The sequence below is a fragment of the Ictalurus furcatus genome, chromosome 17 (assembly GCF_023375685.1).
Source record: "Ictalurus furcatus strain D&B chromosome 17, Billie_1.0, whole genome shotgun sequence".
NCBI classification, from domain to species: domain Eukaryota; kingdom Metazoa; phylum Chordata; class Actinopteri; order Siluriformes; family Ictaluridae; genus Ictalurus; species Ictalurus furcatus.
The window spans coordinates 18,572,892-18,590,133 of NC_071271.1; the positions used below are offsets into that span (position 1 = coordinate 18,572,892).

The following is a 17,242-nucleotide window of genomic DNA, read 5'->3' on the forward strand; positions in this document are numbered from 1 at the left end:
CTTTTGGCCATATAGTGTAAATTATTGTGCATTATGAGTTAGTTACAGTTACATTTATATAGCGCTTTACATAGTATGGGGTGGGGGTCTCCTCAACCACCACTAGTGTGTAGCATCCACCTAGATGATGCAACGGCAGCCATAGTGCGCCAGAACTCCCACCACACACCAGCTAATTATTAAGTACACCTGAAAGAAACACACCAAAACACCTATAGCCTTTACGCAAGTAAATTATATTACAACATGTGCTAAAGGATTTTATTCCTCTTATACCACATCAGTTTGCAACAATAACAATATGTAATTTATTAAAGATTGTTTTATAACATCATTTAATAACCCAATAAGATACCTATGGCCATATCACTGGAAACAGAACATCACTGATATTATATTATTATAATATTACATGATATTATTTGGGTGGTGGACAATAGCATCAGACAGGCTAATGTCAGTAACATATACATACAAAGTGGACATAGGTACAGTAGATGCACCCAGTGAAATGGCCAACTGACAGCCATCAGAAGTTATTACCTTCTTGATGGGCCTGTTTTTGGTTATTATACCAAAAGGCATCAGTTAATATGTATAGAGCGTCAATCTAGTGCAGTGAATTTGACATTGAATGTCTAAAGAGTTTGCCATTATGTATCGTGCTGTCTATTATCCTGACCGTAATCCTACACGAAAGGAAACTTGATCCTGGGAGAACACCAGGTTCAGATAATAAAAGTTATGGACTTTTCCATAACTTATGGAGGAATTATTTTGGCTTAGAGTTGATTGCACATCTGTGGAGAGTGACAACAGGCCACTTTCCCGCTCTGGACTATAAATAAGTTAAAAGCGTTGGTAACAGCTCGGTGTGACTGTTCCACAAGTACATAACCTCCAACACGGACAAACACGTGCCCAGAAAAAGTCCCTATCCGTTCTACCTCTTTAGGTCTTCCGTGATACCTGAAACCACCCAAGATTCCTGACAGAGCACAGATTTCTGGATCTGTAACTTTCCGCTACTTGGTGCTGGTTGTGTAATTACTGGAACATTGCCTAAAGTTAGGGATATCTTTCTGGGCCAGTAAAACCATATGATGTAAAGGAATCTAGAAGCAACACAAGCTATGACATTTGAAAGCATATTTGAACTTCTTGTAGTGGTTAGAGGAACATCAATGTTGGAGTAATATTACCTAACCTGTGTCTGCAAACCTGGTTGTATTTTTTTTTTTAATAACAAATAGACTTGGTTAGAACAAGAATTTATTCCGGTCTCATAACATCACAGCTGTGTGATCGGAAACTCAGCTATATTGTTTTTATAGCGACACAAGATGATCATTTTAATGAATAACAGCGGCTTTCACAGCCATGGCCAGTAAACAAAACTTTAAATCAAACAGATTTCAAGGATTCGAATCAGGTTTGGCCAGAATTCTGAGAAAGGAACGAAAGTAAATACATTGACATTATCACATCATACTTTCAACATTAAGAGTATCCCAAATATAATCTGTCCTGACTCTGTTCACGAACAGGAACACCGTGAGCTGTCACGTAATGATTACTTGCCAGTCATATTTTGGAAAACGTAGTTCGGATGCCTAACTGCAGAACTCATCAATCTTTTTTTATTCGTAAGGATGCCAAGTCATGATGCTGGGAAACATATTTTATCTGCCATCGACACTCTGACTACAAGCTACTAAAAACAGCACCCAGTGAGACCCCGGCAGCAAGGGGGCTTAGAATTTGCCCGAACATGAGATTGGGTTTCATAATAGGCGCCAGTAAAGAGTTACACATCAGAGACGCTTCATTTGTGGATATTAGAGAGTCTGGTATGTCAGTCCTGTTGTTAGGATTAGAAGATTAGAAGATTATGATCATCTATGTAAATGAGGAGAGTGTGTACAACTGGTGTTTGTCACTCATTTCTCATCACCTTGCTCAGACTCACTTTCATTCTTTCACTTTCACAACAAGTCAAAAATAATACAATGACATATGTTTATCACAATGTTTAAAAAAAAAAAAAATCCAGAAGCCCTCCGGAAGGAAATAACGTGCGCGCAGTGTCTCTTTATGGCGTGCCAAGAGGAATGGTGAAGGAGAGGTAATCAGCTACCTCGCCCCACTGTGCTCGGAAATGCTGGAAAATGGTGATCCACGTCGTGAGCACAGCCACCCACAGCAATAACCCCAGCGCTGACCGTTTCACATCTGTATAGAGTTACACAGTCACACTTTACTCACAAACATACACAGATTTCACAAAACATCTCTAGAGCATCGCATTCATTATAGAACAAGTATAGGATGCAAATCTGTGTGATCACGTACCAAAGAAGTCCCTTTTTAATCAAAGCGTGTAGTATATAAATATGGAAATAAGCTCATAAACTACACTTTATTAGGACCGCCATACAATTTTCATCATCGTGAGCACTGTTTTTCTTACTCGTATTTGACTGTGTTGGCTTTAACATGAATTAAAACACAGCCTGTATAAACAGAACACTGGTTTTTATTTACTTATATATATATATATATATATTTTTAAACAACTAATAATTCTCATACTACAGAAACAATGTTTGCGACACAATCTTGAACTGTAGTAGACGCAGAATATGCAGAATCAGCAGACAGGCTTGTGACTCTAATGTGTCGTCAGCTTTAAGTAGAGTGAAGAACTGCTTGATGTCTTACTCACAGATTTTGATCTGTGGTTGTTCTGGGTAGGCGGGTTTTACAAAGGCCTCTTTAAAAAACCACACAACGTTCACCAGCCAGAGGAAAGGGAGGAAGGCAAAGCCACCTAAATCAGACAGAAGTCAAAAAGAAAAGAAAAATATGATCAACTTAAAGTTTTCTAGAACTTATTTTTGCTATAAATTTGCCATTGACACAGTTCTAGAAGATCACACAAAGGTATAACATAATATTTAACTTGATATTACACCTGTAGAGCAAACCTCTTTTTTTTTTTTTTTTTTTTTTTTTTAAGTCACGAAGGACTGTATTGCTTCACCCGCACACTTCTAATGTACATTAATGAAGACTAATAAAGGCTCATTATCAAAAAAAAGGAGAAGGAGAAGAAGAAAAAAGAGGGCAGTGGTGGCTTGGCGGTCAAGGCTCTGGGTTACTGATCGGAAGGTCTAGGGTTAAAGCTCCAGCACTGCCAAGCTGCCACTGTTGGGCCCTTGAGCAAGGCCCCTAACCCTGCGATGAAAAGAATTTCACTGTGCTGTAATGCATATGTGATTAGTAAAGACTCATTATCATTATTAATAGACTGCATGGTGTGCAGGTGCAGTAAACACAAATTAGATTTTACTAAAGACTTTAATTGAAAACTTATATTACACTCAACTGGACTAATATATACAATTGCAAAGGCAGGTACCAAACCACACAATGCTTTTTTTTTTCTATTACTCATTTAAAGCCATCCTTTGGAATAAGAGGTTTCTTGATTATGATGAATTGACAAAGTGGCATTCATTACTTCATCTCAGTAAAACATGATGTTTTATGGTGAGATATATATATATACACACGGTATCTCACAAAAGTGAGTACACCCCTCACATTTTTGTAAATATATGATTATATCTTTTCATGTGACAACACTGAAGAAATGACACTTTGCTACAATGTAAAGTAGTGAGTGTACAGCTTGTATAACAGTGTAAATTTGCTGTCCCCTCAAAATAACTCAAGACACAGCCATTAATGTCTAAACAGCTGGCAACAAAAGTGAGTACACCCCTAAGTGAAAATGTCCAAATTGGGCCCAATTAGCCATTTTCCATCCCCGATGTCATCTGACTTGTTAGTGTTACGAGGTCTCAGGTGTGAATGGGGAACAGGTGTGTTAAATTTGGTGTCACCGCTCTCACACTCCCTCATACTGGTCACTGGAAGTTCAACATGGCACCTCATGGCACAGAACTCTCTGAGGATCTGATAAAAAGAATTGTTGCTCTACATAAAGATGGCCTAGGCTATAAGAAGATTGCCAAGACCCTGACACTGAGCTGCAGCACGTTGGCCAAGACCATACAGCGGTTTAACAGGACAGGTTCCACTCAGAACAGGCCTCGCCATGGTCGACCAAAGAAGTATGAGCTCAGCGTCATATCCAGAGGTTGTCTTTGGGAAATAGACGTGTGAGTGCTGCCAGCATTGCTGCAGAGGTTGAAGGGGTGGGGGTTCAGCCTGTCAGTGCTCAGACCATATGCCACACACTGCATCAAATTGGTCTGCATGGCTGTCGTCCCAGAAGGAATCCTCTTCTAAAGATGATGCACAAGAAAGCCCACGAACAGTTTGCTGAAGACAAGCAGACTAAGGACATGGATTACTGGAACAATGTCCTGTGGTCTGATGAGACTAAGATAAACTTTTTTGGCTCAGATGGTGTCAAGCGTGTGTGGCGGCAACCAGGTGAGGAGTACAAAGACAAGTGTGTCTTGCCTACAGTGAAGCATGGTCTGGGGCTGCATGAGTGCTGCCGGCACTGGGGAGCTACGGTTCATTGAGGGACCCATGAATGCCAACATGTACTGTGACATACTGAAGCAGAGCATGATCAGTATGCAGTATTCCAGCATGATAACGACCCCAAACACACCTCCAAGATGACCACTGCCTTGCTAAAGAAGCTGAGGGTGAAGGTGATGGACTGGCCAAGCATGTCTCCAGACCTAAATCCTATTGAGCATCTGTGGGGCATCCTCAAACAGAAGGTGGAGGAGCACAAGGTCTCTAACATCCACCAGCTCCATGATGTCATCATGGAGGAGTGGAAGAGGACTCCAGTGGCAACCTGTGAAGCTCTGGTGAACTCCATGCCCAAGAGGGTTAAGGAAGTGCTGGAAAATAATGGTGGCCACACAAAATATTGACACTTTGAGCCCAATTTGGACATTTTCACTTAGGGGTGTACTCACTTTTGTTGCCAGTGATTTAGACATTAATGGCTGTGTGTTGAGATATTTTGAGGGGACAGCAAATTTACACTGTTATATAAGCTGTACACTCACGACTTTACATTGTAGCAAAGTGTCATTTCTTCAGTGTTGTCACATGAAAAGATATAATCAAATATTTACAAAAATGTGAGGGGTGTACCCAGTTTTGTGAGATACTGTATGTATGTATGTATGTATGTATATATATATATATATATATATATATATATATATATATATAAAAAGTGTGTGTGTGTAATATGTAATGCTACAGCATACAAAGACATCCTATATGATTGTGTGATTCCAACTTTGTGGCAACAGTTTGGGGAAGAACCACATGTGGGTATGTCTGTATATATACACAAATCCTTATGTGGTTCTTCCCCAAACTGTTGCCACAAAGTTGGAACCACACAATTGTAGATGTCGTCCTTGTGTGCTGTAGCATTACAGTTTCCTTTCACTAGAACTAAGAGGCCCAAACCTGTTCCAGGATGACAATGCCCCTGTCCTCAGAGCCCTGACCTCAACCCCACTGAACACCTTTGGGACACTGAACTGGAACACTGACTGACCCCCAGGTCTCCTCACTCAACATCAGTGCCTGATTTGACTAAAGCTCTTGTAGCTAAATGAACACAAACCCCCACAGCTACGCTCCAAAATCTAGAGGAAAGTCTTCCCAGAACAGTGGAGGTTATTGTAACAGCAAACAGGGAATAAATCTGGATGAGGATATTCAACAAGCACATATGGGTGTGATGGTCAGGTGTCCACAAACTTTTGGCCATAGTGTATGCCTCAGTACCTGCTTTAAAGATTAAGATGATGATGATTGTACAAGAAGCACAAAATAAGTGATACATACGTCTGTAGTCAAGTAAATCCCTGAAAACTTTTATTTCTCAGCATGACTTATAGTATAAACTAAGGAAATGTTTATACACGGACTGTATAACATTATATTTCAGAGGGGAAAAAAAGATTCCCAGGTTTATGATTCAGTATAGATATTTTTAAAACACCTGTTGATCTCCACCATGGAAATTCAAACAACAAAAACAAACAAACAAAGTCATTCATTTAAGGAAGGTTGTTACAAAGACATACCCAAATAATATTTCCGGCAAAGATTCAGCTTCTCCTCGTTGGAAACGCGCTCCAAATTCATGATTTTCTGTAAAACGTTATAAATATTATATGAATCAGCATCAGGAGGTAATACAGTAAGAGCAGATTACGGTTTCTCTGTGCTGTAAAGTTACTGCCACCTAGCGGCGACCTGCAGTACTACACAAATACACTCACTACCCAAGCGGTGCTTTAAAGCTAATACAGGCCTACAAATAAACTTTAATACATTTATATGTGTTCAAACTATCCAAAATATAATGTGGGGGAAAACACGACTAGAACATCTACTGACACACGATATAGTACGCGCTGTTTAATTAAATAACATCAGTTTATTCCTTTGCTGTAACTAGCATCTGTACGCTGCTTTTGTATCCAATATAACAGCGTAGGCAAATGAGAAAATAACAGGCTAGCTAACGGCGGCTAGGAAGCCGTGCTAAAACACCCTTTTCTACGCGTTTACACCGCAGTGTGAAAGCTAATGCTGTAGTGTCTGGTTAAAGAAAACAAATACCTCTGCTAGGAACACGAATCAGTAAGCAGTTGGTCACAAAACGCAAGTTTGAAGTCGAAAATGGCTTTGGGGCGAAGAAATAACTAACATCCGCTTCCGCATCATGGGTGCGATGTGACGTCAGAGCTGGTTTGAATCTTGGGAAATGTAGTTCTTAACACGAGCAGAGTTGTAGGACGTTCAGAGCCTGTGTTCTCCAGAGTGAAACCTTATAGTGTCAACAAAGTGTGTTTAAATGTTAATAATGTAGATAAATATGTCTGGTCACGAGAAACGAACGGCTTTAATCCAATCAATAAAGTGAAAACAAGTATAAATAATGTAAGTCTGAAAAATTTTAGAGTGATATGACATAATTTAGTTACGTTAATATGATGCATTCATTGTTTTTCATTTTATTACATATTTAGGGACAGTATAATTAAAACAGTAGAAGTCATTCATGAAGGGGGATATGCTTTTAAAGCCTAAAATATTGCTTTTAAATAATTTGTCTAAATGTTAATAATAAATGAAGAGCCACTTCTGAAGACTTCCAAAATGCAGGAACATAAAATAATATTAATGCGCTTGTTTAGAGGTTTTATTTTACCCTCCGCCTGTCTGCGCCTCCATTTCCCACAATGCCTTGCTGCCTCCCCCCTCCCAATCAGGCGCTTTCCCTCTCCGCTGAACTCGGAGCTACTCTGTAAATCGGTGTTGTTGAAGCTAACGATGGCAGCAGCGGCGGGATGCGGCTCGGCGGCCGCGGCTGCTGGTGGAGTGGCGGGCGGCGTGGCCGCAGCACGGGGGCGATTTCCCGGGCGGCCCTGGTCGTCGCGGAGCCGTCTGCGCTCGGAGAAGCGGTGGCAGCTCGGCCGCTCGGGCACGGAGCAGGACGACACTGGCGGCGGAGGCCCGAGGCCCGGCGGCTGCCTGGCGCTTGCGTGCGGAGAGGACCCGTCTCACCTGCGCTTGCTGGGGATCGAAGCGAGCTACAAGAGCCTGGGGGAGGCCGGCTACAGCTCGAGTGGAAGCGAAGAGGTCGGTAGCTTTTTATCCTGGAAATGCAAACGATATTGGCTTTGCATCTGAAAGTGCACAGGATCCCGGGCCTGCTCACACGGAGTGGAAGTTTAGTAAGCTGTGGACGAGCTTGTTAGCATTATTGGAACAAAACCGACATTACAAGAGCTGCAAGCTAATTTAAAAAAAAAAAAAAAAAAAACCCGACTAGCTGCCTGCTTTCAGTTCCGATCTGTGGATGAAATGTGTGCCGGAGATGAAATAAAGTTAGAGCAGAAGTGAAGATGAGATCTGGGCAGTGTTCGTGCTGTGATCGCTGCTGCTGCTTACAGGAACACAGCGATACATTTTACACTGCTTCTGGAAACAATGTTTCTGCGCTCACAACAGTGTGTGTGATCGAGGAGGGGGAGGGGGCGAGCTACTGTAGCATAGAAGCTAACGCCATAAGACCTCTGTGTGTGTGTGTGTGTGTGTGTGTGTGTGTGTGTGTGTGTGTTTGTGTGTGTTTGCGCACTGAGCCAGATCTGTCTGCTTTGAAAATTGGAGGTTTACAAATTCGTCGTTGCATATCTAATGCATGGGCTGCTTTGATGAGGAAGTTGATGTGGGTTCAGTAAAAGCTGCTCGTGTGTGTGGCCTGAGTGAAGACTAAAAGGGGCACAGCTACAGTACACACACACACACAGATGGGTGATAAGGAGCTGAGAAGCAGCACTGCAGAACAATATCCCTAATAAACCATAAACAAGTTGAGTTCTGCATCAATATTAGATGCTGTTAGTTATTGCATAACATCTCTAACAGTCTCGCTTTTGCCAAATGTGCAGGTCTTTATAACACTCCATATTTTAAATGTATGGAATTGTTTACGAGAGTATCTCCTGGGATGTTAGTTACGTTTAAATCAATCATCGTGTCAATCATTTTCACAGTGAAAACATCTGGAAATATTCTGTTGTATTTTACGTGCTATGAAATAACCTCCTAGTATACATGTACACTGTTTTATTCAGAGTTTTGTGCTTTTTCTTCAGTCTAAAGTCAGTTGCCGGACGTGCTCTTGTCCATCGTCTTCTGCCGAAACCAGGTCTCGACCGAATTTAAACCGTAGAAAGATAAAATATAGGCAGCGTTTCAAAGGACTTGTGAAAGACGCAATGCTTCCAGGCATTTAAAGCATGGTATTGCGTACAGGTGTAGCGTATATACATGTTACGGTCATATGACCTGCTGATGATCACGGGCAACTTACGCAGCCGCAATGTCTACATGAAGAGGTTATGATAAAGGTCAAACCTGTCAGTTTGTATTTAAATAGGGTGTATGTAGTACGCATGGACGTTTATAGTGTAAGAACCGTGCGAACATCATGAAGACATTGCCATCTCTGTGATTTATCCAGAGATCAGTTATCCTGTACAAATCAACCAATAAGCATTTGAGGGATCCTCCACCCACGTTATTAACGATACTGTTATAGCATTACTATTACTATTTGTGTTATGTCCAAGAAAGTTTATCTGCTCAGATTTGTACTTGAGTTGTTTCTTAGCTGTCAAAATGCTGCTGGTTACACTACACACACTTCTTCTGAATGTCAGTCATATCTTGCAGCAGGTTTGGATGATTGATGTAAGGAATGGTAAAGATGACGGTTGTGGACTGGTGCCGATAATCAAAATTTCGATGACCAAATCTTGTCATGGTTTTGTCACTTTTTTTTTTTTTTAAATATTTTTTTACGTGTACATCAGTGTGATGCGGCTGCTTGGCAAGTGTCTTCTGTTTTTGCAGTTTGTGCTATGCTTGTCTAGTAGTTAAAAAACACAAGTTTGTATTTTTAAATTAGGCCTACTTTATAAATAAGGGCGAAGATTGAGACAGATTGATTAAGGAGTCACTGGTGACGCCTTTTTCATTTTGGATTCAATGGCAGTGGCAGAATTTTGATACTGATCTGTCAACTTAGTAAGCAGGTTTACTTCCTGCAAGATTCAGTCACTTATGTATTGGCAACATGGTTTAAACAAAATGCGTATTTGGACCAGAGGCGGGGGTGAGTGGGTACAGCTGGAAATGCAGAATTGTTGCTCAGAAAATTGTGATGGAGGAGAAAATAAACCTTTTTCAAGTGTGCGGAGAGTTAAAAAAAAAAAATGATCCAGAGAACGCAGAGCTGGCGCCAAGTGAATTACTACACAGTTATACAAATACTAGTTTAAGAGTTTGTGTGTTGCATCCAGCATTTATTTTCTCTGTTTGTTTGTTGGTCTAAATCTCCAGAACGTATCACATTTCTGTAGTCCTACAGCTCTGCCCTGTGGAACAGTTTAGCATCTCAGATCTGCAGAAAAAAAATATATTACCCACAACCCCAAATACTCGGCATGTTCGGGTCGCTTCCTGCAGTGGACCACCTCACTCAGATGTTCTCAGACCGGTTGTCCTGACTTGCATAAAGAAATTGCTTAAAGTGGGGAAAACACACCAGGGTTTGATTCAAATGTACTAAACACTGTGTATGTGATAGCACCTTAAGTTTGCTTTTAATTTGTGTCATGCATTCACAAACCAGATTTTTCTACATCACGGGCATGTAAACCTCATAATGATCTGTTGGATGAGAAAATGCCATTTCATTTCCAAGTCTCGTGATTCAATTCAGGTCTGGTCCACGGTTTCAAGTGAGAATCAGCCATGAGACCGATACTCAGTAGAGATTAGTTATACCACTGATGCAGACGGTAACTTGTATTAAGCCGCCTCTTAAAGACATGGCTGTGATACTGTTTACAGTGAACAAAGTCATACTGAACGTCTTTCCTATCTCTCAGCCAGGGTTGATGGCTGAAGTTAAGGGGGGTTGAGATGAGATTTTCAGGGTTGTTGATGATGGAGGTTGACCGAGAGTGGATTTTACCAATACCCATAACTAAGTTGGGCGGTACCTGCCGATAATCTATATATTTTAATATTGATACTGAATGAAAACCTGACATTCGAATTAAAATATTGCTGAACTTTATTACAAAAATAAACAGTACCTTTTTTAAATTAAATATGAATATATATTAATTATGAATACATATTAAAGTAAATAAGATGTACATCCAAACTGAACCATAAAGTAACACTCATATATGTATGTATATATATATATATATATATATATATATGTATGTGTATATATATATATATATATATATATATATATATATATATATATATATATATATATATATATTATATAGAGAGAGAGAGAGATATGAGAGAGAGAAAGAGAGACATCGACGTCCAAAATGAATCAAAAAACACTGTCAATGATAGTTTTTATTTTGCCTTTAGAAGCCGCTCTCATGCTGTATAATGAATGCGGACCCTTCTCAGCCGCTTCCGCAACGGACGCAAGCGTTAAAAACTATCTGTGGCTTTTTGCTGCTAACCGATCGTCCCAGCAATCGGTTATCGGTGCAGATTAATCAGAATAATCGATCAGTTGGTCGACCTCTAGTCGATGGTAGTAATCATTATTTTTAAAACGTTCTTTGTCATGCCAGCATTTTACGTTTTGTCTGTTTATTCAGAAATGTGTGACAGGTTCTCTTTTCTTTGCATTTTGTTGCATACATAGCCAACAAGTATGATTAGTAATTCAGGGTGAGGGCTAATCCCATTTACATTTACCTCATTTGGCTGATACTTTTATCCAAAGCTTATTATAGTTGAGGTGTTATACAACTGAACAATTGAGGGTTGAGGGTCTTGCTAAAGGACCCAACAGAGGCAGCTTGGTGGCACTGGGATTTGAACTCAGGACTAGAAGTATTGCGATAACGATGCATTGCAGTGCAAAAATGTGACCTATGTGCATCCTGGAAATGTGCGCTTCACATTGTGGAAATTAGCATTTTATTAATTATGGATCTAATTCAGCTGCACTGTTTGAAAACCAGAGGTCCCAATCTGCATGTCTCATAGAGTTAAAATATGTAGAGGGCTCGCTGGTCACATCCGGACATGTGAAGTGACCGATGGCTCCAGATCACAACAACTGACATGCATTATAAATTGTATGGTTACACAACCATGTTATAATCGTTAAAAAGAGCTCTCCAGTAGTGTTCGAACACCACACCAGCCCCACGCTCCTGAGATCTACAGTGCCAGAGAAAGAAGCAGCAGAGGTCGGGCATTTTAGCCAACTTTGGAGCTCTATTTCAGGTTAAAATTATGCCTCAGACACTTCTTTATGCATTATGTTTCAGTTGATTATTTTCCCCAGGTCAGAGACTTTGTTTAATCAGTCAATTTTGTGGGAGAATTGATCAACTGATGTATTTATTTTTAAGATGGTAAACATGTAGTACATTTTGTTTTAAACCTCTGCTCAGTTTTACAGTTTTAAACCTCTGCTCTTAGCAATGTTTGATTTGCTGAATCTTTTGTCATCATTTTTCTTTCTTCGTTAAAATTTTATTCATAATATTCTGCGAATCGAATTGAAGTGTATCGGTATACCCCTATTTACAACCTTTCCATCGGCAGACTTGTTAGAAGATTAAGGCCAGACACTTTCATACTTTAAACATATGTCAGCCACAGAGAGTCTTCTGATTGACCGAGATCCATCTGTTGTGCACAGTGTTCCAGCCTCTCTCTAACCTCCTGTCTTTAATTGTAAGGGACCAGATGATATTTGGATGGTGAAACATTTCTCAGTACAGCAGTGACACTGACACGGCAGTGTATGTTGCTCTAGTTGAAACGTATGAGACACACCTCAGTTTTACTGTTAGTTTGGTAATAAAAACTGTACAGACATGTCACTTTGTCCTCCTACAAAGTGCACCAACATGGTACAGTAGGTGTGTCTTAAAAAGTGGCCAGTAGGTCAGTGTTTAAATCACTGCTGTGCGTAACACTCTCATAACAGATGATATTATAATCTCAGTGCTGTGCTGAGAATGTTCACTCCCCAAAGTACATTCTTATTACTGATGGGAAGAGAGAAAGCTGCATAGCAACAAATGTAATACATACATACACAAAATAAATGCACCTGATGTAAGTCAGAATAGTTCATGTCAAGACGTGTTAATTCTTTAAATGCAGACTAAGATGAAATGATGCATAATGCTTGAAAAAGAAATATTTCTAACACCCACTCAAATAATTGCAGTTAATAATAATACTAATGTCTGTGCTTTTGTTGCTGTGGATTACAGGGATCAGAATTCAAAGGTTTTGAGATCGAAAATGAAAACAACAGTGTTCCTGAACGGTCCAGACGAAATCGTCCCAAACGTAAGTGAAAGATTAGACACCCAGCCGGCAACATTGCTATAATAATAAATAACCTAAAATGTTTCTTACCACGTACTTTGATTTGTCAGTATACATGTAAACCCTGTTAATGTGTTGTGCTCATACCTCAGAACGTTTTTTTAAATGTCTTAAATTGTCTTATTATTATTATTGTTCTGGGCATGTATATGTATTAAATTACCCCAAAACCTGAATTTATATGGTGTAACGTTAAATTACATTAAACCTTTGACATCACAGTACAAACACTGGATAATATGGCTCACTCAGACTAGACTAAATTAGCTAACTAAAGGTTAGCGTTAATGTACATTTGACCAGAAATTGCTGGAGAGCCCTTTAACCCTTGCTTGTTAATACCATATGGCTGATGGTGTAGTTTTAAAAAATATCTAAAAAAAAAAAAAATTTCTAGCTGTAGAATATATCTGAATAGACCAAAACATTTCCTTACACTTGAGCTATTTTTATATTTGGTAAGTAAACACCACAAGTCCAGTCTTAAAGTACATGTGATGTTTCATTAGATTTGTTCACATTTAACTTAAGCTTACCTGTAGACACCTGGCTTTTGGTGTCATTTTGACTAATGGAAAATCTAAATTTTTTAAATAGCATGGCACACAGTCCTAAAATGGTGAGTAAATTATATAAATGAAATAAAGGATACAACTACAATTAGTATTCAGTGGTACCTTTGCTATCATTTCATCCTCATTTAGAAGCTGAAATGACTGAGATTTTTAAATCTGTTTTTAATCTCCTAGGTAATGGGGCATCAACAAATTCATCCAAAAGGGTACGTCGAAGACTAGCTCTTGCAACAGCCATAGCTGTGGAGACGGTTCAAGCACCTCAGGATGATTCTGGATTTACACAGGAACTTCACAACACGGAGTCTTGTAATGGTGTTTCGATTGAAGATGCTGTTTCTGGCTCAGATAAGTTAACAAAACGAAGACGAAGAAGAGGCTCCGTTAAAAACGAAGCTTCATCTGCTCCAAGGATCACTATCAAGGTAGTGACAAAGAGGAGAGTAAAGGTAGCTGCATTACAGAAGTCTGAAACGAAGGAAAATCAATGTGCTATAGACTCATCTGCACAAGTGAAATTAAAGAGAGGTGCAAAAGTCCCAGAAAATAGTTCTGTTGAAGTAAAGGAAGAGGTCATTACAAGAAGGCGAGGGAGATCTGCATCAGTTCCCCAGAGTGTGCCAGATACAAAGGTTGATGACCAAAATGTAGGGGAAAAGTTGAGGAAGTCAACCCGCAAGACTCGTTCAACACCATGTGGGGACACTGTAGAGCCAAATGCTGGTGAAAAGAAGGCAGAACCAACAGACAGCGTGTCAAAAGAAAACACGGAAGTCAAAAAGCTTGTGATTCGGAGACGGCAAAGATTAGACTCCAGCCGCATTGAGCAGTCAGGAGACCACAAAGATGAGGCCACTTTGTCAGAGTCGATATTAGAGGTGTCAACAGTTGAGGAACCTAAACCACCTTCCAGGAAGAAAAAGAAAAAACGGAAGAAGAGGAATCGGAAAGACAAAGTCTCTGAAAAGAGTGACGAGAACCGTGATGCTTTGTCTCAGCAACCGACAGGAGACTCTGTGGAGAACAATTTTGTGGGAATCCCAGGCTTGAAATTGACACGAATACGAAACCCAAAAGCCAGGTCACGTAAGAAATGCAGTAAGTTTATTTGGACGCTAACACTGGTAAAGTGCAAAAGCAAAACTGTTAGTCCACCAACCCAAGAAAATCTAAGCAAAGCACCAGAAAGCCTTAGCAAAGAGACAGATTGTCCCTCAAAATGTGCAAAAGAGCTAGATGTTTCAGAAGAACCCACATCTAGTCCAGCTGAGACGGCAGAGATTAGCACTCTGCAGGAGCCGGAAAGTAAGGACTTGTTAAACACTGATGATGTCACCAAAAGCCCAGAAAATACAGATATCACGGAGAAAGATGATGAGATCTCAAGAAATGACGATGAGGTGACCTCTGGAAAAGACGAAGAGGAGGAGGAGACCTCAAGAAAGGATAACCAAGAGGAGAGATTGAGAAAGGATAATGACGTGACATCAAGAAAGGAAGAGGAGACAAGATCAAGAAATGACGATGAGGTGACCTCGAGAAGGAATGAGGAGACAAAGTCGAGAAATGATGGTGAAGTGACCTTAAGAAAAGATGAGGAGAAGCCTCAGGTCTCTGTTACATCTGAGGTTGTGAAAGAAATTCATCCAAAGGTGGCTGCAGAGACCGATCTAGAGCCGATGGATAAAGATTTTGTTCCTCCCCTTCAGATAAAGCTCGTGTCCTCACCAGGTAAACGCAACAGCTTAAAGCAGTCCTTTTCAGTCCAGCAAGCCGTAACTACACCTAAAACAAAAGAGGTTTCTAAAGAAGCCGAACATCGGACTCCGACAGAAATGGAGAACCAGATAGAACCTCCTCCTATGATGCCCAAGGCAAGGCACAGATTGAGTCTCAACTCTCCTCGAAAAAAGCGTGTAAGACATAAACCTTGGACAACTTGCAAGAGGAAATCTAAGAGTGCTCCTTCGGCTGATCTCTCCAGTTCTAAAACGATTGCTGAAACTGCGAGTTCTGTTACTGAATCAGAAGCTCCAGCCACAGAGACGGAAACTGCAGCCACTGAAACGGAAGCTCCAGCCGCTGAAACTGAACCCAAGGTAGGGGAATTACCAGACTCACATGAACAACCTAAACCAAGGAAGTGCTCTGGTCAGGCTGCTGTCTCGAAAGCAAAAGGGTCCCTCCCAAGATGTGAAGCACCAATGTCTGAGGCAGCTGAACCTACAAGTGTCGATTGTGCTGCACTTCCACCTCAACCTGCGACAGAAACACAGCCAGAGATTAAGACTGAGGAGGCACCATCTACTGAAACTGCTGAAGTCTTGGTTTTAGAGCCTCGAACGTCAGTCCCTGGTCAAGCAGAGCCTCCTTATCACGCTCGGCAACCAAGCAAGCAAGGCAAGAAAAGACGTAGAGGTTTGATAGGACAGAGGTTAAAAGCTCGCAGAAAGAGGTTGTCCCCAAGACAGTTAACAGATGAAGGCGCTGATGTTTGCTCAGCAGCCGTAGCTTCTGAGCCAGCACGGTCCAAGCTATTTGGCATACTGAAAACAAAATACAGAAAGAGGCACGTTTCATCGAGTCTTCCTTACACTCTTGAAGACAAAAAAAGGAGGGCAAAGCTTTTCGCACAGCAAGTAGAATGTGAGCTTGGTGCTCAAAGTAATGATCAAAAAGACAAGGCCTCTGTTGATGAAAAAACAGACCCTGAATCCGTTGAAGTCCAACCTGGTAAAACAAAATTTGTTAAAAACATTAAGCATTTTATAATGCCAGTTGTCAGTGCCCGATCCTCGCGTGTGATCAAAACGCCAAAGAGGTTTATGGATGATGCTGACATGTCAGATCTACCACGGAGGAATGCGCAGAAGAAAGCTCATCAGTTGGGATTGAATCCAAAATCAAAGAAACGAGATGGTAGTGATGAGAAAGATGAGCCCTCCTCTCTTCCATCACCGGATGAGGAAGACCTTCTGTTGGAACTACCTGAAGCCCAGTTAGATCTCGATTTGTCTTCTGCTGAAGAATCTAAGCTTGAGCCAGTAAGCGACTTGGAAAACCTAGGCGAAGATAAGTTCTCCGGCAAGAGGAGATCACTACTCCGAGACCCAGGGTTTAATTGGCAAGTACTGGAGCCTGCAAGTGCTTTGAATTTTGACCAAGATATCGAAAAGGAGTATGAGGCCTTGCTATCTGCAGAAGATTTCCAGTTTGATTCAGTAATTGATCCACCTCAGAAAAAGAAGCAGAGCATGAAATTCAAGAAGCCGCCATCACACCTAAAGCTTTATAAGAAACTCAAGGATGAATTAAACTTCGGTCCCACCAAGAAAAAGCTAAAAAAGCTCCCACCGGTTGAAACAGGGAAAACCATTTTACCCCCTGATGAGGCGCAAAAGGTGGATTTGGAGAACGAACCAAGTTTAATTCAGTCTCTATCTGATATCAGGGCGGAAAAGGCTAAACTGAAGATTGAAGATCTTGACAGTCCTGGGGTTGTTCGTAAAGTGTCCATCTGTGTGCGTGCTCTCAGCAACAAGTTGTTGGCGCAGCAGCAAGAAGAGCAGGTGGATGATATGCCAGATGAATTCTCCATCCATACAGACATCTCCCTCCCCAAGAAATCCATGGGTAAGCCTTCTGCATGTTTAATGTTGTTTATTTAGTCA

At 40.7% G+C, this 17,242-nt stretch overlaps 2 protein-coding genes across 2 annotated transcripts in view; one reads left to right on the forward strand and one right to left on the reverse strand.

Moving 5' to 3' along the window:
- Positions 1 to 217: 217 nt before the first annotated feature.
- Positions 218 to 6,947, reverse strand: psenen (presenilin enhancer, gamma-secretase subunit). The gene is made up of 4 exons (XM_053647850.1): positions 6,646 to 6,947; positions 6,105 to 6,171; positions 2,726 to 2,830; positions 218 to 2,232 (listed from the first exon to the last, which is right to left on the reverse strand). Exons 2-4 carry the CDS (start codon positions 6,163 to 6,165, stop codon positions 2,093 to 2,095), a joined length of 306 nt encoding a protein of 101 aa, XP_053503825.1. The 5' UTR covers positions 6,166 to 6,171; positions 6,646 to 6,947; the 3' UTR covers positions 218 to 2,092.
- A 391-nt stretch (positions 6,948 to 7,338) lies between these two features.
- Positions 7,339 to 17,242, forward strand: part of kmt2bb (lysine (K)-specific methyltransferase 2Bb) — a 38,741-nt gene continuing 28,837 nt past the window's right edge. The window contains exons 1-3 of the mRNA XM_053647839.1: positions 7,339 to 7,668; positions 12,879 to 12,957; positions 13,746 to 17,204. Of these exons, the coding sequence (XP_053503814.1) occupies positions 7,360 to 7,668; positions 12,879 to 12,957; positions 13,746 to 17,204 (3,847 nt within the window). The 5' untranslated portion in view covers positions 7,339 to 7,359. The remainder of the gene's footprint in view (positions 7,669 to 12,878; positions 12,958 to 13,745; positions 17,205 to 17,242) is intronic.

Coding starts and splice junctions, on each gene's coding strand:
- psenen (XM_053647850.1), bottom strand. CDS start 6,165: ATGAATTTGGAGCGCGTTTCCAACGAGGAGAAGCTGAATCTTTGCCGG. Junction 2,831..6,104: donor TTGCCGGAAATATTATTTGG/GTATGTCTTTGT, acceptor TGTCTGATTTAG/GTGGCTTTGCCTTCCTCCCT. Junction 2,233..2,725: donor ACAACCACAGATCAAAATCT/GTGAGTAAGACA, acceptor AACTCTATACAG/ATGTGAAACGGTCAGCGCTG.